We start from the raw sequence: 25,456 nt of genomic DNA, 5'->3' as shown, positions 1-25,456 counted from the left end.
TTTTGGGGGTGGAATTCTACCACCATCATCAACAACAATAATAATATTTAGAATTCACATAGGACTTTGTTTTGCAAAACCCTCATTTAATTCTCATAACAAACCTAGAAGGTAGTAGCTCTTTTACAAATGGGGAAACAGGGGTTGGAGAGGTCCAATGGCTTACCCAGGGTTATATCACTAGGAAATGTCTAAAGTGGGACTTGAACTCAGGCTTTCCCATTCTCCAGACCCAACATTCCATCAACCACAACACTAAGCTGCCTCAAATGTTATCCACACTCAGTGTTGTCCTCTAAAAATCTGATAATCTTTCTATCTATGTCTTTATACAATTCTATTTTTAAGACTCAAATATTCACACTAAAACAAGACTGAAAAATAAGTTTTTCTGCCACCTGAATGCCAGGCATTGGAGTGTACTGCTGTGTGTTACTATTTGATTTGGGTTTAAAACACAGAAAATAAGGCTCTTTCACTTAATGGTCTACCCCAATACACAGACACACACACAGACACACACAGACACACACACACACACACACACACAGACACACACACACACACAGGAAAAGAACAATGTACAACTGGGAAAAGTGTTATTTATAATTCAGAAGATTTCCTCAACCACTTACTCTGAAAGAGAAGATTAGGGAAATTCATAGTCCATAAATTGGCATCATTTTACATTGAAAAATCATGGCCCATAAATCAATATTATAGATATTTTCTCTAAAGCCCACCATGAAAACCTAAGTGTAATAGAATATGCCATGTAACCAAACCATTGAATTTCCAGCTCTGATCCCTTTCCTGGAGGAAGAAGGAAGCATCAGATACAGGAAATTATTGCACTCCCCATCAAACTCTGTCTGGGCCTCCATTGCAGTTAAAGCTGATTAAAGTTCCTTTTTCTTCTTTCCTTCCTTTCTTTCCTCCTTCCTTTCTTCTCTCTTCCCCTTCCTCCTTCCTTCTCTCCTTCCCTTTCTCCCTTCTTCCCTTCAATTTCTCTTCTTCCCTTCCTTTCTTCCCTCCTTCCTTTTCCGTTTTTCCTTCATTTCTTTCTTCCCTTCATCTTTCCCTCCCTTCATTCTTCCTTTCCCTTCCTACTTCCTTCCTTCTTTCCAAACAAAAATCTATAGGATTACAAACCCCCTTTCTGAGTCATCTTCTCATTTTTTCTTTGACAAATAATGATTATAGGACTATAGATCTAGAACTTAGGGACTGAGGAGGCTAATTGAGGCTTTGAATACAACTCTATCATTTACAAATAGGGAAACTGACCATGGAGAGACTAAGTTACACACACACACACACACACACACACACACACACACACACACACACTGAATATAGTGATCATCATATGAAAAAATAGCAACAAATCCCCCGACTCCGGGTCAGGGACTCCTGGTTTTGAAATGTGCTAAGGATCAAAATGAAGACACAGTCAAAGTTTTTGTGACCTTAGCAATGTGGACACTCCCTGAAGTGAGATGAATCTCAATCCATCCATACCATGCACCTTGCATGACTCTGAGCTAAAATTTGCTGAGAAACTATCTCTAGCTCTGGGGTTCCTAACCATTTTGGAACCCATTGGCAACAGTCTGGTAAAACCTGTGGCCCACTTTTTAGAATTGCAATTGTTGCCTCTAACCATGACTAAAGTATTATATTTCAGTTAGATGTTGGTGATGATGGAATTGTTTTTCCTCTCAGACCCCCATGAAATCTATCCATGTAGTCTGAGTCCACTTGAGTCTGAGCTTATTTAGGAGAGCCCACATTAATACCTCTCTTCTCAATCGCTTGACATTCGGTGAGTTCTCAGAAAATATGGTCATCCCCCCACTGATCCTCCTGCCTTGAGGATGCCACATCCTTTTCCTATAATAAGATCTTTTATTCCATGTATCCTATATGTTTTGGTGGGTGATATATTGCAACCAAATTATGCCTACCATGACCCTCCATTACTTTAATAGTACTTAAAATCATTCCTAGAAATATCTCCTGCAGAGCCACCTATAAAGTAAATGGAAATAGAATCAGTCCTCTTGCATCAGATGTACTTTGTAGTCCTTTCCAATTTAACAAGGTGGTCTATATTTTTAATTCTTCATTGTGCTCCACAAAGTACCAATTCCTATAATACTCCATAAGCCATAGACATGTCAAGTAACACCACAATGAATGAGACGCTGGAGTAGGACTTTGTAGTTGTAGAGACTGAGACACTGAGATAGATGTGCTAGAACTTTCCTGCATTAGCAATGATTAGAACTCTTGACTTCTCTTCCTCACTACCAGGAATCAAAGGCTGATAGAGGAGCACAGGAATGTTGAATAAACACTCAATTCTAGTTCATCAGTTAACGAGCTGATGTCTTCTCTGTCCATTGGAAGACCCTCCATCACTATCATTCATGGCCAGGAGTAGGTTGATCAAAATTCAGCATGTTAGTATTGGAAACAAACAGAGATAGAGGATATGCTTTAAGAATCAGGGAAAACATATATGTATACATGCACATATGTATGTATTCCCTTGTCCTAATATATGTATATTTTGCTATTTTAAGACCTGATTCTCAACACTGACCAACACCATCTTACATGTTAAAGAGAAGAAAGAAGATACATCTATAATATTAGATGACCTTCAGGAGGAGGTTCTATGCTGCTATGAATATTTTGGTATTTATTGGACCTTATTTCTATCTTTGACCTACTTGGGGAACAATCTTTATGTAGTGGTCTCACTAGGTGAAAGGGACCTTTTAGTCACTTCTCTTGCATCATTCCAAACTGGCATATATAACAGCTGAACCAATTCACAGCTCTACTACCAGAGTATTACTGTGCCTATCTTCCCATAAACCTTCCATCACTAATTCTTCTCATTTTTGGTCATCTTTGCTAATTTTCAGGGCATGAATTGATACCTTGGGAATATTTTAATTTACATTTCCTTTTAGTCATTTGGAACAAGTTTTTATATGGTCATTTACAGATGGAAAAGCTTCATATCTCATATTTACTTACTTGTAAACATCTCGTATCCCCACAATAGAATTAGCTTCTTGAAGAAAAGGGATTATTTCACCTTTATATTTGTGATCACAGAATTTAGCACAATCTCTGCCATAGAGGGGCTTCTTGACTGACTAGCTGACTGAATTATTGATTAGGTGATTATGTGTCATAGGAAAATCCCATTGTTACCCCCCCAGAACTTTTTCAAACTAATATTACTAATTATCAAACTAATAACAAGAGCAATAGCTTCGCATTATGTTGATTTTCATCTTACATGAAACTTAATGTACAAAATCTCATTTGTACTTTGTACTAATAAAGTAGTAAAAGAATCACTTATCTTATAATTGGACAAACTGAGCTTCATCAATTTAAAATGATCTACCAATGATGACCCAACTAGAAGGTCCAGTTACGATCCAAGATTAGTTGTTACGATCCAAGAGTCATAGACCTTTTCATCTATCCACATACTAATTCCATAGTGTTTCCTGAGGATCGAGTAATAAATATCCTCCTGAGGAAACTAACCGAAAGATAACTGAGATTGTTTCCTAGAAAGACCAAAGACTGGATCTTTCAAGGCTATAGACTGAGTAGGGAAAAAAACTAATAGTGAAAGAATAATGCCTTCTGGTTTTTATCTTTTTGACAAGATGGAAAAGGAGCCTCAGATTTCACATGATGGGCAAGTACCCTCTAAGCTTGCTCGGGACCAGTTTTAGCTGTTGCCTAGAGTTGAATAAACGAACCACAGTAGGTAGTCCCCCAACCCAAATGTGTGCTCATGAATCCTCATTTCCCTGAGAGCACGAAGTATGTACTTCATGTAGACAATGGAAGCTCTGGTACTGCTGAGACACACAAAACTTCTACAAGGTCAAGTACAGAAGGGAGCCCATGTACTAGAGGGGGAGGGAACAACCATAACGTCAAAAGTACTTCATAAATTACCTTTATGAAGAATCACCGAGTTCCAATTTTATAATAATCTTTTCCAGCAAGCTGGAAACTCTAGAGATGCTTCAGGTTAAAAAGGGATCAGATCATGACTCCCACAGAAGTCCATGACACTAGTTAGCTCCAGGCAAACAGCTTCCAGCAAGGGCAACAACTGGAGAAAATATGCTTCCAGCTGCAAGACATGCATGATTGTTCTCAAACTGCCACACACCTGCACCTTTGATCCCTGCTGACCTCACAATTGTGATGGCCAAATTTTCCTAACAATTGATGATCTGTGTGGTGGAATTCTGAGCAGATGCAGGTCTATTTATATCCATCTCACTGCCAGGAAGATAGACACAATTTGGACTACAGATGCATAGATTATTATCACAGCATGATAAGACTGAGGGTGGAGTCGTAGTATGACAGGGGTGGTACAGTGCTGTGTGATTAACGGTCACGGGTCCCCACGTTCCAGATTGTTTACTGGACCCACAGATTGTTAGACTCCAGGGTTCTTTTTTTTTCTACAAGGTCATTCAGGTCACTCAATCCCTGACTTGGCCTCCTAATGAAGACATGTCCCTTTCTCTCCAGACTTTGTTCTTATTGAAGTTTCTTATACACAGAGCCATATGTATGATTAAACAATGGTTTAATCCAATCTGATAAAAGTATAATAAAAAACAAAGCAAAAGATAATTTGTTATAGAAAGTAGTATTCTGTTCACTTTTTATATCTTTGTATTTGTTTATCCATACTTTGTAGTCTCTCTACCCCATCCCACCCCCAAGAGAATATAAGCTCCTTAAGGACACACACACACACACACACAGATATAGATAGATAGATAGATAGATAGATAGATAGATAGATAGATAGATAGATAGATAGATAGATAGATATAGATAGATAGATAAATAATTTTGTATCTTTCTTTCACCAGCACCTTGGACAGTGCCTCACACATAATAACCTCTTAATAAATATTAGATTGTTGAACAGAATTGTTGTCATGATCATATAACTATATATACACACATACACACACACACACATATATATATAGTTATTTGACACTAGAAAATAATTTCTTAGGGTCTACATACTGCTAATTTGGATGGAATCTTTTTCATCTTCAAAGGAAAAATTGAGAACTTCTCTTAACAATTTCATTCTTGTCAATCTCATGCTGCAAATTCAGTCATCCTCAGCACTTGACTCTTCCCTGTTCTTTCAGCCCACATCTAATCAACTTTTGGTTTTACCTCCACATTATTCTTTTCCTCATATAGCTATTTACACTATTTTGGGTCCTCATCACCTCTATCCTAGACCTGTACAATAGCCTCTTCATCCATCTTCCTCAATCCAGCCAACTTGTCAGCAAAGCCACCACACATATCCTTGAAGCTCAAGAAATTTCAGTGGCTTCCTATCAAAGGATAGGAATTCTTCATCTTTACTATTTTACGAAAATCTTTTAGATTTATAGATCCCTTTTCAGAATAATATTTTTAAATCATAATATAAAATACATCAAATTAAATATGTATATTAAAATATATACATACAAACAAAAATATTTTTTGAAATCTAGTTATTTGAATTTTTAAAACCAATATATTTATGATTAGGAACCCCTACTCTAACATAAAATATGATTTTCTCATTTGGCATTCAAAAATTTTCACAAGTTGGTTTCAGCACAGCTTTCTAGAATGATGCTATTTATACCCCCTTAAAACAGTTTACATTCCAATAATGCTGATCACTGTGTTGTTTCCCATGCACAATATTCTATATCCCAATTCCATACCTTTTCAGAGACAGTCCCCCAAGCCTAGAATATTGTTTCTTCTCTAATTATATTTCTTGGAATATCTTCCTCCCACAGAACCTCCACTCAAATGATATCTCCTAGTATTACTTATTATTAGTAGTATCTTTTCTGAACCCTTCACCCACCTCAACAGTTAAGTTACTTTATTACATCAAAAATCATTATGTTTGGGTTTTTGTTTTTTTTTAGTTCTTGCTCATACCATTTAATCATTTTTCCCATTCTCTTCTCTTCTCTGTAGCTTTAAAATTCATCTCTACATATAAAATTTTGAAGAACTTTATAAAAGTTTGGTTTTGTTACATGCTTTATCATTTTTTTCTTTTTCTATAAAATTATTTTCCTGGAGATTTGTTGTTGTTACTATTTTTTTGTCTTTTAAAGCTTATTATGGTTAGAAGCTCTCTTATGGCTTTCTCTGACATTTTGCTGGAAGTCTACTGTACTGTATTTTTAGCTCAAGGATTACTATTTATGGAAAATAAACCTGTGAGTAGTCATTTCACAGTTTTGAACATCACATTACCATAGGTTAGGACTTACCTTAACAAATAATCAGCTGTCATAATTAAAATGAAAACATTTAATTAAATCATTTCAAACATAAAATTATCACTTTGAGGGTATAATAACATTAAATGGTATACATAAATTAAGTAGCGCCATCCTTATTTTAAAGAGGAAAGAGACTCACACAGTTTAATTGATTTGTCCAAGGTCACAAACCATGTTGAAAAGAGGCTACATTGGGTTTCTTGACTTGTAGCACAATGTCTGACCCATAGCAGTAATGTTAAAAGATGTTTATTCTTTGGTTTATTTCTAGCTTCCTACCCTTTATGTTACCATTCATTAAGTATTTTTCCTATATTTGAATATTATGCATCTCTATTTTTGGTACATAGCATATATAAAATTAAAATTGCTATATCATCAACACCATGATCATTGAACTGACTTTGACATTTCTAAGAATATGTATTTCAAATTCTCAGAAATAAAAATAATTCTAATTTTCCCCAGTCATTACTCATTAATTAAAATCATACTATCAAATATACTATAGAAAAATATCCAAAAAATCAAGTCGGAATTATTTTTAAATGGAAATATATAATAAAAATTTCCAAAAAGATCAAGTTGGATTAATATCAAGAATACAAGGATGATAGAATATATTACTTATTTCCTAATATGTTACCATTCTTATATTCTTGATAATCATTCTTATTAAAAGTAAAAATCATAGTATATTAATTGCTGAAAAAGAATCTGATAGGATACAGTACTCATTTATTATTCCAAAAAGTACTAGAAACCATAAGATGAAAAGCTCTTTCCTTAACATAATGTAACAATTCCTATTTTTTTTAAAGTTGAAGCTAGTATTACCCATAAAAAAGAAACCCAAGAAACTTTCCCAGTATCATCAGGTATGGTGCAAGAATCTCTACTATCATTATGACTATGTGACATGATTTTTGAATGCTTTCTAGAACAACAACTCAAGAAAAAGAAACAAAGTGGTTTTTGTATTGACAAAAAGAAGGTTATATATCTCTATGTGTGGATAATACAATGCTTTACTTAGAACACATAAGAAAAGAAAAAAATAGACATGACTAGTAAGTTAGCGAATACAAATTAAATCCATAGATCATGAAAATTCTTGTAGAAATAGAAAATGTGGAAAATTGAGTCAAGGAAAAATAAAATTTTAAATTACAATAAAATGAATTTAATATCTGCAAGTTAATATGATAAAATAGCTGGCCTACATAAATATAATTGTAAAGTATTATTTAAATATATAAATCAATATATAAATAATTAAATAGGTATTTACATATTCATGGTGACATATAGTACTGACATATGTGATATATATTAATGATGAAAATATTATGCAAATTAATCAGCAGCTTTTAAATTATACCAATCAAAATGCCAATGGTATATTTTGTAGACAAATAAAAATCAAATCCACATGGCAGATGATTTCTCTTATAACTGAGAGATTGCTACCTCAGTCTTCTGCAAGAATGAGCATTAATTTTATTGTATTTGCTAGGTCTGTATTTTTGTAAATAATCTCTATTGCTTCTGTGAATTATTGCATATGCCAAACAATACATCTAGTGTATGAATTACTTGGGACAAAAAAAAATTATGCTGATGTATTTCGTTTTGTAACAGCAATAGAAATGAATGGTTGTTTCTATGAACACTAGAATGAGGCAGAATATCTGAATTTGATCATTAAAAATAAACCAGTCTGAGTTAATTCTCAGTTAGCAAAGTACTATATTTGTGTGCCATGTACCTAAGACATGAATTGCTTCTAAAAATAAAAACACAAAAAACAAAAATACCTTACCTTCTGTCTTAGAATCAATAATATGTATTGGTTTCAAGGCAGAAGAATGATAAGGGCTAGACAATGAGAGTTAAGTGACTTTCCCAGGGTCAAACAGCTAGGAAGTGTTGGAGGTCAGATTTAAACCCAAGACCTCCCATTCCTAAGTCTGACTTTCAACCCCCTGAGCCATCTAGCTTCACCCTATATTGCTTCCTTTCAATGGTTTTTTAATTCTATTACTTTTAAGGAAGGCTATTATTCCAAGGAAACTGAAAAAACTTTGTAACTCAAAAAAGAGCACTCTTCAATGACTATTAGAGCAATTGCTGGTGTGTGGGAGTCATATTTCAAAGATCAGTCTCATACTGCAAAAGAATCACATACTGAAGCACATACAAGTAGGGTTAAAAAATATAACAAAATAAAGAACTGACAACTGTTTGCATAAAAAAGTCTAGCTACTTCTCAGAAAACCAAAGAAAGCTTTGGTTTTTTTTTTTAAGTAGAAACTGGATGCCTGGGAAATTGTTATTGGTTTCTGTATTAAACAGCATGGACTTCTTTTAGTGAGGAGAACATTGAGATGATCTGGGAGGAAAACTAATTATATGATGAAAAAAACACTTGTCCAAGGCAAGAAAATAAAAAAGACTAAAAACAATAACATTTAGAAAAGGGTCATTTTGATTAATGAAACTTTTTCAATCAGGGTTGCATCAAGAGCATTGTCAAAAAAAAAAGCCTCGGTAAGAAATGAAGATCTTTGTTGAAATGTAAAATATTAACTAAAAATATATTTCCAAAGAGCCCAGAAGCCATGTCTCTAATAAGGAAATTATAAACTCTGAAATATGAACCTATGCAGAGAAACAAAATTATTGCAGAATTACACAATTTTCCAAATGGAGATGGAATTCTGCGACACAGACTTTCACTACACCACATGTCCAAAAAAGTTGTTATCCAAGAGACAGTGATAAACATGTTTTAATGGCTTGGAAATTCATTTGATTAAAACATCATTGAAAACTTATGGGCTATAATCAAGGATGGGGTTGGGAAAATGGACTTTTCATCAATGCCATTTTTAATACTTGAACATGGTCAAACTTATTCCATCATGAAGAATTAAAGTATGGATCAAAGTGTGGCAAGATCAATGCAAAATCTCATAAAACAAATTATTGCAATAAAAGGAGTGCATAATAAGGGATATGTTGGAGCCAGCTCATACTGGATCATGAGAGCCAATTATTAAATTTTCAGTGTAAGCATTTAAGCCTAAAAAATCAGCAAATGGTATACAACAAATTTATTCATTGCTTTGTTGATTCCCAGACAAATAAAAGTGATGGACCAAATGGAATAATGCTGTTTCAATTAAAATTGTCTTGTACAAATTTTTTTTGAAAGAGAACCAGTTGTTATTTATTTACCAGGGCACCCCTACACATAATGAATTTTAGAAGTTTTAAAGATGTTGAAAAATAGCTCTAAGGTTTGTTATATGTCAATAAATTTTATTTTTTTTATCCTAAGTTGTTTTCACAGCACAGTATTTGTGTATGTAGGTGTGTCCATGAAAAACATCACTTATTTGTATTTAGGGATAAAAAGAAAAATGGTATTTAAAGTGTGTTGTCCTTTGAAAATAAAAGTTAAGTGAATGACCTGCTTAAGGTAACTTTTTTTTTCCTTCTAGTACTGGAGATCTCTACACATTCCTCTTTGCTCCTTTTAGCCACTCTTGGGCAGGAGTAATGCCAGATCATTCTCATAGGCAGAAAAAACATAATATATACAACAGAACAACACATGGGCAAGTGACATCCAAAGGATTCAACCTACAATATTAGCCTTTGGAGTGGTAGCATTATGAGTCTACAGAAGAAACTACTGAATGTACACAGACGTGACGTGGCAAAGTGGTAGTTCTGAAAACGATCTGAGGAGTTTAATAAACTACAAGCAAATGGAAGACAAAAAAGCAGAGAGATTTTGAATCCTATAAAGAGGACAAAGGTACTCAGGATTTGGGGATGATGGACCCATTCTTCTCTACTATGGCTTGACCAAATCCGGAGGATTTTATTTAGTTTGAAGGATCACACAAATTTTAAAAGGCATTTGCAAGAGAAATCAGTGAAGAGGGGATCATAGTGAAGAACTTCAGGACCAAATTCTTTGAAGACTTTTTGGAAAAACTTGAGATGTTTAGACTAAAGAGAATTTAAGGGAAGAAGTGAGAGCTAGCTTTGAGTATTTCTTGGTTGTCCCAGGGATGGAAAATTAGATGAGATCTGTGCAACCCTAGGGGGCTAAAATAATCTAAGAGCAATGTAGGAACATTTTTGAATGAGAGTGCTCTAAAAGAACAATGGTCTCCTCCACTGAAAGGGTGGGAAGAATAGAATAAGAAAGTAAGCACTTCTTGTGTGCCAGAACTGTGCTAAATATTTTCTGAATATTATTTCATTTGATCTGCACAACAACCCTGTGAGGTGAGTGCATTTTAAACTAGAGGAACCTGGAGCAAACAGAAGTTAAGTGGCTTGTCCAGGGTCACACAGCTAGGCTAGATTTGAACTCATATTTATGACTCTAAGCCCAACTATGCACTCTGGTGTCACTAGTGGCCTCTGAATGTTGTATGGCAACCTGTTAGGTCTATGGGAGAAGAGATTCTTCCTTTAGAATGGGTATGAGTCAGACTACATAGGCTGTGAGGAGATAGAGACAGCGATAGACAGAGACAGAGACAGAGACAGAGAGAGTTAGATCTATGATCACAGCCATGCAAGAGTCACTTCACTTAACACGGATCATAAATTCTGGCCCTGCCACCTTAACCCAGATAAACTTTCCAATCTTGTTTTATCATGCCCACATTTCCCCATAAAATCTCCATCGCTTCTTTCTCTTTCATTTTGTGCCCTATCCACAGCACTTTCTGAGCTTATGCTATTATGGAGCCTTTTTGTGACAATAATCATCTCCACATACACAAACATGTGTATGCAAACACAACTACATTCACATGATTTTCAGACAGTAGACACTATTTCTATAGGTTAAGAGGTCAAAAAACTGCATTCTTTTTGTGTTAACTATTTCCCCAAAATTCTTAGACCCTACTATTAACATATGCAACATAACCACTCAACCCCATGGAAAATGGCATATTCTGTTATGCATAATAACAATGATGATGGTGATGGTGGTGATAGGCACATGGCTTGGTGGATAGAGAACTGTCCTGGGAGTCAAGAAGTTCTGAATGCAAGTGTTGCCTCTAAAACAATGTGGCACTGAACAAGTTATTTAAACTTGCAGTGCTCTAGGCAACTATTTAAGACTAGAAGTTGCCAGTTCATATGAGTTAAGGGAGTTCCCTCACCTGCAATTACCAATAAAATCACAGGTGAATTACTTTTCTTATTTTTCTTAAAAGCAATATTAATAAGTCATTCTCCAATTGACAAATGATCAAAGGATATGAGCAGGCAGTTTTCAGAAGAAGAAATCAAAGCCATCTACAGTCAGATGGAAAAATATTCTAAATCACACTTGCTCAGAGAAATGCAAATTAAAACAACTCTGAGGCATCAAATCACACCCATCATATTGATTATTATGACAGAAAAGAAAATAACAAATGTTGGAGGGGATGTGGAAAAATTGGGACATTAATGCATTGTTGGTGGAGTTGTTATCTGATCCAACCATTCTGGAAAGCAATTTAGAACTATAACCAAAGGGCTCTAAAATTGTACATACTCTTTGATTTAGCAATACCTCTACTAGATCTGTATTCCAAAGATCTTTCATTTTAAGAGGAAAGGACCTATTTATACAAAAATATTCACTATAGCTCTTTTTTCTGGTAGAAAAGAATTAGATATTGAAGGGTTGTCCATCAATTGGGGAATGGCTGAACAAATTGTGTTATAGGATTGTAATGGAATACTATTGTGCTATAAGAAAGGATGGGAAGGATGGTTTTGAAAAGATTTCCACAAACCAAAGCAAAGTGAAGTAAGCAGAAACAGAAGAATATTGTTCAGAGTAACATATTACAATTTCATATGTGGGCCTTGCTTTTCTATCCTTTGACTGTAAAAATGTTTGTTTGTTAATGCTTATCAAATGTATAGTAATGAAAGAGAAAATTTATTTTTAATTAAAAAACAGTATTAAAAGAGCTTGTTCATGCTTCTGTTCTCTGTAGCAGACTAGGTGACTAACTACTAACTTTACCTACCCTTAGTTTTGGGAGTTTCGTACCTCTTAGAAGGAGTTCAAGATGTCTATATGATCACTTTTTAACTGAAATCCTAGGGAGTCTATTTACCACAAGCTTTTTTTTTTTTCAAAAAAAGTAATTTTGATATGTGGAGAGCCATCATTCAATGGTTGTAAATAAGGAGGAAGAAAAATCTTCACAGACTAAAAATCATGTCATTGTTTTGAGCAAGAAGAATGGCCTCCATTTATACATGAACTAGAAGAACCTCCATGAACAGATGCAGAATGAAATAAGCAGAACCAAGAGAACATTGTACACAATGAAACACTGTGGAACAATCCAATGTAATGGGCTTTAGTACTAGTAGCAATGCAATAATCCAGTACAATCTCAAGGGACTTATGAGAAAGAACACTGCCCAAATCCAGAGAAAGAACTGTGGGAGCAGAAACGCAGAAGAAAAACATATGGCTCATCACTTGTTTGTGTGGGTATAGGATTTGGAATTGCTCTATTGCAAAAATGAATAATATGGAAATGGGTATCAAGTGAGAACATTTGTACAGCCCAGTGGAATTGCTTATCGGCTCTGGGAGCGGGGACTGAAGAGGGGAGGGAAAGAAAATTAATCATAGAAACATGGAAAAATATTCTTTTTAAAAAGCATGGCCTCTCTTCTAATGCAGAGGCTTTTGAGAAGTTGGAAGGAAGCTTCTCTGAGATAAGCTGTTGGTCCATAATTCCTTGTTTCTCTCGTAGCTTCCTTTTGCCACAGCCCACCACCACCTTTCATTTTCCACACCTTATCTCATTTGAACCTCACATTGACCCTGTGAGGTAGGTGGCTGAGGTGGAGAGAAGTTAAGAAACTTTCTAATATTCACGTCCAGTAAGCGGCAGATGAAATATTGAAACCAAGTCTTAGTGTCTCGAAATCTAGTACTCTACCTATTAGATAACATTGTTTTCCCAACGGGATAAGGGTCACACAGCTAGTAGGTAAGAGAAGCAGGATCACTAACTACATCTGGAGCTCTAGAAAATATATTCTTTGGACTGGTAAAACCTATATCAGACTATTTGCTGCTGAGGGGGAGGTGGGGCAAGGAGGAAGAGAATCTGACTCATAAGGCATCAAACAAACACAATTATCAAAAATTGTTTTTACATATAACTGAAAAAAAATTGTGAGAAAAATTTAAAAAAGAAAACACATTTACCTATCTATACATCTAGTAAGTGTTAGAGGCAAGATTTGAACCCAGGTCTTCCACACTCTTGAGGGGAGCACCCTACACACCCTATTACATTACCTCTCAGTTAAGTCAGGAAACAGTGAAATCTCAGGCAGGATTTTGAGATGTGAAAAGCCAATGCCCTAGAAAAATATCGACTGCTTCTCTGTCCCTTAATTTCCCAGAGATCCATTTAGGAAGAAAGCTGTTTTGGCAACACTTTTCAGTACGGAACAGTCAGAGACAGCTTCTCAAGATCCATCTTCCTGTTCCCAGCACCAACCTGACTATTTTGCTTTGATTTCTCCTCTTAGACAAGACATGTTCTCCTCTCCTACCAGATGGCCTTTGAATCAGAAAGCAAGAACATCCTCTGATGTGCCTGGCAGTGGTTCCCAAGGACTAACTCTCACCCCCAGTGGCCTCCTCATGTCACAAAGATTTTAGCAAATGGGAACTCTGCAGTACTAAGGAGGGCTCAGTGAGCACACAGAGGGTAGTCAGGAGGGCCAAGAACTCATCAGAAGCAGCCAGTCTCAGGATACTGGATTCCCTCAGCATTCTCTCTAATTCTTCCACCCCCAAAGCTCCTGGGGAAGCGGGGGAGAAGTTCTAAATCCTGATGGCTGGTTTTCTAAGATAGGTGTTTGCAGTTTGGTGATAACAAGGGCAGCATCTCTAGATATAAACATGTCCCCTCCCTGCCCTCTACAGTGCGTGATATCTGTCAGTTTAGAGGCCAAGAACTGCAATGCTTCAGCATAGCAAATCCTCCTCCAGCACTGGGCTGCTGGTTTCCCTGTCCACAACTGTAAATGCTGGCATCGGGATCTTTGAGGTAGATTTTTTTAAATGTCTGTCTGTATGGATGTGTGTGTGCTTGTGTATATGTTTAGAGATCTGAATACTAGACTTGTAGCCAGTCAGTTCTGAGTTCCAGACCCTCCTTTGCCACATAATGGTTGTGTGACCTTGGTAAAGTCCCTGAAAAACCCAATTCCTCAATTTCTGCATCTGTAAAAATGAGGAAGGCAGACTAGATAGCCTCTCGGCTACAGAGGATGCTCCAAATTCTATGGCATCTCCGCCATAAACTAGAATGGGAAAAAACAATTTGAAATTTAAATAAAACAAAGGGGGCACAAAAACAGAGATTTGAGGTTCAAAATCTTCAGTTCCCGGGGTTCCCTTCAAAGGCTGGGAATAGTCTAATTCTGTTCATCTCAGCTTGGATGTGGTTTCCATGTCAGGATAAGGAGGAAGAGGAGCCGTATGGGAGGCAGCCTAAGGTGACTTGTCCAGGATCCCTGAGCCGGTATGCTCCTGAATGGGGACTTGCACCTAGGCCCTCCTGTCCTGAGGCTAGCTATCTCTGTTGGAGGCCAGCTGCCTTCTAATGTAAAGTATTTATCATTGTCGTTGTGGTTGGTGTCCAGTCATTTCCAGTCTTGTCCAACTCTTCATGACCGTATTTGGGGATTTTCTTGGCAAAGATCCTGGAGTTATTTGCCATTTTCTTCTCCAGTTCATTTTACAGAAGAGAAAACTGAGACCAACAGGGTTAAGATACTTGCGCAGAGTCACACAGCTAGCAAATATCTGGGGCGAGATTTGAACTCAGGAAGATGGCTCTGTCTGACTTCTGTCCCAGAGCTCCTTCTATTGGGCCATCTAGCCCACCTAGCCAGGCTGCAGCAGTAGATGGAGTTCCTTCATCTTAGAATTCCTATAGCAATGAACTTACGGACCCAAACCCCATGATTCTGTCAGGCACGCAGTAACCAGGGCAGGGCAATGAGTACTTTGTAAAAAATACCCATGTTAGAAGGTGGTCGAAGCCCCAGCACTGCAATGGCTACCAAAAGCAATAGAGTCCATCACTTCCTTAGAAAGACTGGTTAAGAGAGGCACCCCGTCTCCCCACCAGTCCCGTGGAAGGATTCCCCGGGAACCCTTCTCCAGCCCAGAGATGCCCCGATCGTGCGTCCTCCTTCTCCAGCGGGCTTCTTAAGAGCAACTTCAGGGACCTCTCTAAGGCTTCCAGAGCCCGCCAGGTTCCCCTATTATGAGCTTAAAAAGCCGATTTAAAGATGCTTTGTGCAAACCACCCCAACATCAGCGCGTGTCACCTCGGGAGCAAAAATCATAAATGTTAGCCACGACTCTGACGTTTCTACCTTTTATTTTTCCTTAACAGAAGTCATTGTCCAGACGCCATTGCTCAAAAAGCACTCACGCCTTCAGAAAAACCAAGATGATCTCATCCATGTGAGCATGTTTGTTTGTTTGTTTTCCTTTAAGCAAACGGGCTCTCGGCATCAATGGCTTTTCTCTCTGCCTCTCGCTTGAGCATCACCACCATCATCCTGGCCGTCACTTCACGTTGAACAGATGAGATGATGAGATTCTTGGATAAAGAACAACGATCGGCCAGCAAGGGTTACCAAGGGGTCACTGGAACCAAGATGAACAATTGATTGGCTCTAATGGACCATGTTGGTAATAAACAAGCAGGTCTTGCTGGGCCCAAGATTTCACTATCCCGATAATAGTGCCAGCAGCCTGTGGCTTTGGACTGACTCCTCAAGGCGTCCATCCCTTGCCCCAGACTCCAGTGCCTCTGAGTTTACTCCCAAACAGCTGAGCTCCGCTCACAGGGGCACCAGCATCTCACCGAATCTGGCTACGATCCTCTCCCTGCCAAAGTCAGCTCTGCTCTTCTTCAAGGTCTAGAACATGAACGGCACATTGCGATGCTCGTGGAAACAGATCCAGGTTCTGCCCTTTTGTTAATGCCACATCTCTGCTCAGAGCTCTCGTCTCCTCTTCTTTTTCTCAAAACAAGTTCTGAGCGAGCATTGCTAGGGAGAGCCAGGAAGAGGTGAGGGATCGAAAAGCTTTATTCCCCACAAGCAATAAGTGTTCCTAAACACAAAGATCCACCTTTTCAAGAGTATTTTAGGGTGGAAGATTCACTGGGAAGGATGGGGCTGATAGTTTCTATGGCAAATCCAGTTGCTGACATCTTTCCCCAAAATGGCACCTTTAATTATTCTACATATGCCTACGGATGTCAGCCATGTTGTGTCCTCCAATTGGACGTCAACACCTTGAAGGTGGGGAGTGTTTCCTTTTTTTTTTTTTTTAATGCCGGGTGCTTGATCCTCTAGAGTCCCTTAGTGAATGCCTGTTGATCCACTCATTGATAGGAAACTTCTTGAGCTAAGGGGAAGAGGTTATAAAAGCAGAATGGAAGTATGAGGAGTATTGCGGAGAGAGTGTTAGGGCAGGAGATTAGGAAAATCTGGGTTTGAATTCTGCTTCTGATACTTATTGGCTGTGTGACTTTGGACAAGTCATTCATCCATGTTCAGTTTCAAACTTGCCAGGGAGACTGAGATGGAGCCATGGTTGGGATTCTAGTTGTGTGGGGCCAAGGACTCCTTCCTGGGGCAGTTCTACTCACAGGAGCCCTCCCAGAGCCAGGCAGCACCATCTAGATGCTGACCACAGAGGACCAATGGTCAGATGCAGAAACCACTGGTGGCATGGACCTCTGCACTAGATGAGAAGTGAGGATGGTTTGGAGATGGCGGTAGATGTGCCGGGCTCCTAGGGCTTCTGGCTTAATTTTCAAAATCTCCTTAAAATCACATGTGCCAGCAGCAATACTATTTTCAATACTTTTAGGGACTAAGCTAATATCCAGTAAGGAAAGTCAGTTGTGTACCAAGTGGCGCCTGATGAAGAGCTGCTGGGACCTGTGTCCAGCTCAAGTGCCCAACTGTCCCATTCATCCGTGGGTGACCCGAGCCGTGGAAATCCAACACTACAAGATCAACTCCTTCCTGAGGTCATCGTTTATCGAGGTTGTATTCAAGGGGGAGGTTCCCACCATTACATGGGTAGCTTAAGGGTCACCTACGAATCCTCATCCTGGCAACTAGTTGGGGGCTCTTAGCCTATCCCTTGACATGAAAAACTCTAGAAAAGAGGCCAATTTTATAGGCCCTTCACTTACTGTAATCCAAGTGGGGACAGAATGCAGATTGCAGAGCTATAATCATCGTGTGTGGGCATAGCAGAATGCTTCAGGAGACCAAAGACTCATGGAAGTCAGTTGTAACATACTGGAAAGGGTATTTGCTCTGGATTCAGAGTAATTGGGTTCAAATCCCAGCTCTGCCACTCAGTCCTTGGTGACCTTAGAAAAGTCACTTCAACTCCTTAGAATTAGTTTCCTCAACTTAAAAATTCGGGTGTATTTGGCTCAGTGGCCTCATAGTCCAGTATATCATAGACCTACAACCCCATAGTTATGACCATGTAAATGGGGTAATGTCAGGGCTTGCTTTAAAGGAAAAAATGAGTGAGTTTTCACCTACATCAGGAGACTAGAGAGGTGGGGATGGAATGAAGGGACAGAAGAGGGAGTATTGGGGTGACCTTCAGGCCAGGAAGGCCACAGGAAACAAATGAACTTCAGCCAAGGAGTTTAGGTTAAATCTGTAGGGGACACTAGATGGAGCACCAGCCCTGGGGTCAGGAAAATTTTTCTTCCTGAGTTCAAATCTGGATTCAGACACTTACTAGCTGTGTGACCCTGGAGAAGCAGCTTAACCCTGTCTGCCTCAATTTCCTCGATTACATATTTCCATATGTAAAATGAGCCAGAGAAGGACATGGCAAACCACTCCGGTAACTTTATGAAGAAAACCCCAAATGGCATCACAATGAGTCAGATAAGACTGGAAATGACTGAACAGCAACAAGAGCTCCTGGGGCCAGCTTCCAATGGGTGGATGGCTCACATTTGTTGGAGAGCAGGGAGTGGCTGAGGGTTCAATTGGGTATGTGCTGTCCCTTTCCCCACCCCCAGCAAGGTTTCTTCATAGTTGCATCCAAGTTTTATTTTAATGCTTCAATAATGAGAGGCAGAAGGAAGATAGATTCTCAAGTAAACAAAAAACAGCTTGCTAAGAAACAATGGGTGCATCATCTCTCACTCTGTGCACTTTCCAGAACTTATTTATTTTTCTCTTAAAGAAAAGGATGAATGAAGGAACAGAATCCTTTTATGTCCTTAGCTCTCGCTAGGACTGGAGCTGGCCTATTCCAGAGGAATGATCCTCTTCACATTTTTCAGTCTTTCCTGGGACATGAAACCATGGCCTCCAATAACAGTCTGTTCAAGAATCTCACAATTGGTATATAAAAAATCAAGCCATTTCCCAATTGATAAATGGGCAACAGACATGAATAGGCAATTTTCAGATAAAGAAATCAAAAGTATCAATAAGCACATGAGAAAGTGTTCCAAATCTCTAATAATTAGAGAAATGCAAATCAAAACAACTCTGAGGTATCACCTCACACCTAGCAGATTGGCTAAAATGAAAGAAGGGGAGAGTAATGAATGTTGGAGGGGATGTGACCAAATTGGGACATTAATGCATTGCTGGTGGAGCTGTGAACTGATCCAGCCATTCTGGCTGGCAATTTGGAATCATGCTCAAAGAGCGCTAAAAGAATGCCAACCCTTTGATCCAGCCATACCATTGCTGGGATTGTACCCCAAAGAGATCATAGATAAAAAGGCTTGTACAAAAATATTTATAGCTGCACTCTTTGTGGTGGCAAAAAACTGGAAAACGAGGGTATGTCCTTCAATTGGGGAATGGCTGAACAAATTGTGGTATATGCTGGTGATGGAATACTATTGAGCTCAAAGGAATAATAACCTGGAGGAATTCCATGTGAACTGGAAAGACCTCCAGGAACTGATGCAGAGCGAAAGGAGCTGAGCCAGAAGAACATTGTAGACAGAGACCAATACACTGTGGTAAAATAGAATGTAATGGACTTCTGTACTAGCAGCAATACAATGACCCAGGACAATTCTGAGGTACTTATGGAAAAGAACACTACCCACATTCAGAGGAAGAACTACAGGAGAGGAAACACAGAAGAAAAACAACTGCTTGAACACTTGAGTTGATGAGGACATGACTGGGGATGTGGACCCAGAAAGGCCACACCAACGTAACTATCAATAATATGTAAATAGGTCTTGACTGACCACACATGTTAAAACCAGTGGAGGTGCGAGTTGGCTGGGGGGGGCGTTGAGGGAGTGAGGGAAGTAAAAAAATGAATTGTTTAACCATGGAAAATTTTTCTAAAAATAAAAAATTTAAAAAAAAAGAATCTCACAATTGGAGAGAAAGGCAGTCAGGCAATGCTTCCTAAAGTCAAACTCAGGCGAATGTAAACACTTCTATCTGTGTCCACAGCATTTATCAACTTTTCTAGCACACAGTAGGAGTCTAATCAGTATTTGTTGATGACTCACTTGAAAAATGAAGGCCTTCTTACTATCATCTTGAATTTTAAGTCATGCCAGCTAGTGATGCCATCCTGGGAGTGATCCAAGGGACCCCAGTCAAGCTTCCCATGCCACCCTGGCCATCTTCTATCTTTCTTCCCAGAATATTCCCTTCCATCCCTTTTTCCCCCTGGAGCCATAACCAAATGATTGCTTGATTGATCGAATTCTGTGGCTGTTACTGGAAATGCATGTCAGTCAATTAATTCTCCTATGGCTCCACTCACCATCCTTGTGACTTTCCAAACCAAAACACCTTTCTCTGGCCACCACTCTCCAAGATGTGTTTAACTTTCATTTTCCAGATAGCCATCCAACCATCTCACAGCCATCTTGGTCCACAGCTGACGCCAGTCTCCTCCATACCTAAACCAGGACTCTCCCCATTCAACCTAGATCTGTCTGTCTCTCCTGAACTTCTTGCCAGTTCCTGAGGCCCAGCCTTGAAGAGTAAATTCAGGAATTCAGCTGATTGTGCTTCAGTTTGCCAAAATGCCCAGGAATTGGGCCCGATCATGCCAGAGTCTAAGGCTACTCCCGAATCAAGAAGCTCCAGTTTTTTAAGCCTTCCACTCTGCTGAGGGGGTGGTCAGCATGTCACTGTAGCAATATCCTGAATGGCTGAAAGCCAAAACTGCCATTTAAGGAAGGAGCTCAGCTCAGAACAATTCGTTTCTTACCTGGATGCACTCCTCCAGGACATCACTGACCTCTCCTACTTCCCCCAAACACACACCCCCTTCAGCTTCCTTTTGTGGCTTGTCTTCCTCATTTAGATTGCAAACTCCTTAAGGAAAGGGACTCTTTTTTCATATTTGTATCCCTGACACTTAGCACAGTGCCTAGCACATAGTAGGTGCGTAACAAATGTTTATTGAGTATTGACTGTTGAAAGGGCACTGTTCAAAGGGCTTAATTAACTGCCCAGAAGCCCCACATGGGGATGTCAGAGCCAGGCTCAGGGATGCCATCACAGGCTAGAAAGAGAGATAAGAACCATTCATGCACCTGCTCCCACAAATGTCCATCACCTCCAGGCTAGCTTCATGGAATTCCACTCTGGATAACAAAGACCAGAGAACAACAACAACACAAATATAGACAATTAAATTACCTGTAAGTCAGCATCAAACTCGTGTTTCAGGTGAGCCTCCTCCGCAGCTTCCACGAGACGCTGGAATAATAAAAATAATATTGGGGTCAGAGTGATGGCAAGAACGTTGGCAGTCTGCAAATGGGGGCATCACTGGAGGTGCCTGCAAAGCTCATTCCAGGTGAGATAGAAGCATCTGGATGTGTGTGTGTGTGTGTGTGTGTGTGTGTGTGTGTGTGTCTTTCATCTGCTCTTGGTAAAAGCAACCTTGGCTTTGGTTTGTTCTAATAACTACCAGTTCTCAGAGTGTGGTGTGCAAAGGTAGAGCCCTGAGACCTGGGCTTGGATTCTGTGACTACCATATTGTACCTGGTTGCTTCAGACAATCAAATAACCTTTCAACCTATATTGGTGGCTTAGGCAAGACTATTTCTAAGGGTCCTTCTAGCTCTAAAACTAAGAATTCTGAAAGGGACGGCTGCTTTTTCCAATTACTCTGACCCTTGGATTAAAAAAATAGGATCAGAAAACAATCATCAAGATTTTTAAAATGGAATTTGATGAAACTTCTAATAATTCATATTGCTCCAAGGCTGCATATCACTGGCCTTTAGGGCCCACTAGAGGATTCATTCAGTTTTAGCTTGAAACAGGTTATAAAACAAGTCTGAGCGACTTCCTGCTGAGCTAGAAGTAGGTAATGTTTGTTTTTGTTTAAATTTCATTCTTCGAGATGTCAGGTTCTTAGACATAGGAGCGGAAGCCATTTTACCCAATTCCCTTAACTTTCTAGGGAAGAAATGATGCCCCGAGAGAGTGAAAGTAATTTAAGACCAGATATGTAGGAGGTAGCTCAGTGACTCCATGGATAGAGAGCCATGCCTGGAGATGGGAAGTCCTGGGTTCACATTTGACCTCAGATACTTCCTAACTGTGTGACTCTGAATAAGTCACTTAAACTCCCTTGCCTAGTCCTTGCTGCTCTTCTGCCTTGGAACCAAAATACAGTACTGATTCTAATATGGAAAGTAAGGGTTATAAAAAATCAGTTACCTGAAGCAAGAAGGGACCTTAGAGGTTATTGGGTTCGACCTATCATTTTCTAGATGAGTAAATGAGGCCCGGGGTAACACAGCTAGGAATTATTGAAGGTAGAACTTGAATCCAGATCCCATAGTTATCTATGGATTTGAGTTATTAGCATTATTTTATTTGTTAAAATAACTGTTGTAATTTGAAGTCAAAAGAGTTGGGTCAGGAACTTAAGTTGTCCTACTACATATCTTGGATGGGTCCTTTTATCTCCATAGGACTCAGTTTTCCTATCTGAAGAATTAAACAATTTCAATTATACCAGATTGTCTCCAAAGACTGTTCCAGCTTTACATCCCATCATCCTTAAAAATCCTCTGGAGTAAACCAACCTCTGAGAACATGGCAGGAGCCAAAGGGCAGCCACTAGAGTCGTGTCACCTCAGAATTCACCTGAATTAAACTAGCTCTGACCACCAAGAGATGCATGATAGAATTACTTAGGAAGGATCCTTTCTGGATCAAATAATGTTTCAATGAAATTCCAAGGACTTGGGGAAGGAATCTGCTTCAGTAACTGTCCTTGGTCCTTGGGTTGCTCTCAGCCAAAGGGAAGTCATTCTGTTTTGCACATATTTACTGTGTAGTCTTGACAATCTTTAACTTTGTTTCCTTAACATTAACCAAAGCTCAATCTGACAGGCCAGAATTAAGAAAATTGCCATGTGGGGGTTAAGAACCATGAGACAATAAAGCTACCACAATGCCCATAGTAGACAAAATCTATCATTCAGAATCATGAAAGAACGAATTCTGAAGGAGTGGAAGCAGCTTCAAGGGCTCCCATTTATTCATTCACTCACTCACTTACTCATTCATTCATTCACTTCTTTCATTCATTCCCTCATTTACTAGCTTATTCATTCAGTACTCATTCATTCATTCACTACATTCATTTATTCTATCACTTACTAGCTTATTCATTCACTACATTCATTCAGTGTCATTTTCTAGTTTATTCATTCATTCACTCATTTATTCATTTGTTCCATTCATTTATTCTATAGTTTACTGGCTTACTCATTCGGTCATTCCCTCATTCGTTCATCCACTATATTCATTTATTCTCTCTTTCCTAGCTTACTCGTTCATTTATTCATTCATTCACTTATTCACTCATAATCTGAGAAAAAGCAATGATGTGAAGCTTGCTACCTTCCTCCTGCCAGAGAGGTGATGAACTCAAGAAACAGAATCGAATACATTTTTGGACATGGCCAGTGTGGGAACGTGCTTTACTTGACAACACATATTTGTTATGAGGATTTCTTTTTCTTCCCAATTGCAAAGAGGAGGCTGGAGAGAGAGAAAATGAATGCTTGTTCACTGAAAAGTAAATTTAATTTTAAAAATAATTTATTCATTCATTCATTTGCTCTAATCATTCTTTCTTTCAACTAGTAATTATTCAGCATCAAATATGTGTTAGGAACAGTTGGAGATACAAATGTTATGATTAAAATTATCTCGAGAGACTGATTTGAGGCTAAGAATATCAATTTATTGATTATATTCATTTATTGGGTAGGCCAACATCAAAACTGATAAAGTACCAAGTAGGCCAGTGGTCCTCTAGACCTCGAACCTAGGTCAGGCAGTTCAATAAGTAGACTTTTAGGAGCTCATTCTTCATCCCCTCTCTTGAACATCCCAAGCATCTCTAATTGGTAAATATCTAATTTAGAAGCATCCAATCAGACTCTCCACCCCTCCCCAGCCTGATGTCATGGAGGACAGGTCCACAGGAAAGGAACCTTTGTCTCCTTCATGTATTAACCACATTCAATGGAAAGGGAAGGCTTTCTTTGGGATTTCTAAGAACAAAGAAAAGGCGAAATGCAGTAGAATAGATGGAATCTCTGACCCAGATCCCAGGCACAGCAAAACACAGTCATTCTCCCTCATATGCAGGAATTGGGGCCTTTTTACTCCAGGGCCCTGATATAAGGTTTAATACAGTATGTAAAAAGTAAATTCTCACACAAAGATTAATGGGATATTGTCTTTACCTCTTAGAGATTGTACTGGTGTTCACTAAAATGCAGTCAAAAACCTCAGCTCGTGTCCCAGTTCTGCCATTTACTATCTAGAGATTCTTTAGAAAGTCATCTATCTCCTCCAGACCTCAGTTTCCTTCTCTGTGCCTTAAAAGAGTCAGAGGAGATGATAAAGTCATAGATTATGAGCCAGATGGGTCATGAGAGGGCATCTTGTTCAAATCTACCCACTTTTATAGACAAGCTAACTGAGGTCCAGAGAGGTTAAGTGATTTTCTTAGAGTCATAAACATGACCTCTAAAATGCCTTCTAGCTCTGAGTCAATCATTCCCAGATACTTCTGGAAGAACAATAAATAGGCAGAAATGGAAAAGACCAAACACCCCCCAGGCCACAGCTCCCTTCATGGGCCCTGGGACCAGAAAGGTGCCTCTACGTGCAGGCAATGATGGAGATGATCCAAATAACTTTCATGAAAAAAACCTTTCATGAAAAAGGAAGAAAGGCTTTTACACACACACACACACACACACACACACCCCTCTAGCCAGACAGAGACTATGCTTGGAATGCTTTGATGGGAGGCACAATCCTACTGAAAGTCCCCCGTGTAACCTGAGGCCCCAGATATGTGGTTTCCTTGCAAGAAGAAGGGCTCTGACACTTCAGATTGTTCATTATAGAGAGGTAAAATTCATCTTCTTTCAAGCCAACAAATTTATTTCAGAACATTAAAGGGAGCAAAATAAACAACATCCAGTCTCTTTCCATGACCACACAATGAAAGGAGCTGTCAGAGAGTTCTTTGCACCAGAGGAAGCAGAGATTTTCTTCTAGCATCAGGTAGCAATTACCCTTTGCCCTTCCATTATCACCATCAACAGATATTTCTCATGACTCTGCTGGACTGCAAAACAGAAGATCTGAGTTTGAATTGTGTCTCTGTTACTTAGCTCTGGATCTTTGAGGAAATCACCTAATCTTCCTGTGCTGAATGCTGGGACAAATCCATCAGGCTCCATCCTGGATCAGGCACTGGGGAACCATTTCATTGAACCTCTCCACTCCCAACTCTGAGTCACTTATGAATACCAATCAGGGGCCTGGGTTCAAGAATCATCTAGTTCTAACCTATTAGTACTCTATGACCTGACTGGAGCCTGCCTTTCTGGACTAAGCAACATACACTCAGTTGAAGGAGGTAAGGAGAC

The 25,456-nt window shown here is 38.9% G+C and overlaps 1 protein-coding gene across 1 annotated transcript in view; it reads right to left on the bottom strand.

The window, feature by feature from the left end:
* The window catches only part of CACNA2D3 (calcium voltage-gated channel auxiliary subunit alpha2delta 3), an 858,102-nt gene that overhangs the window by 738,896 nt on the left and 93,750 nt on the right, over nt 1-25,456 (bottom strand). Inside the window, exon 5 of the mRNA XM_044675448.1 lies at nt 21,177-21,236. Coding sequence (XP_044531383.1) covers nt 21,177-21,236 — 60 coding nt within the window. The remainder of the gene's footprint in view (nt 1-21,176; nt 21,237-25,456) is intronic.

Source organism: Gracilinanus agilis, chromosome 1 (genome assembly GCF_016433145.1).
Source record: "Gracilinanus agilis isolate LMUSP501 chromosome 1, AgileGrace, whole genome shotgun sequence".
In the NCBI taxonomy this organism is placed as follows: domain Eukaryota; kingdom Metazoa; phylum Chordata; class Mammalia; order Didelphimorphia; family Didelphidae; genus Gracilinanus; species Gracilinanus agilis.
The sequence above is the reverse complement of the archived record's forward strand: the minus strand, read 5'-3'. Positions and strand labels throughout refer to the sequence as shown.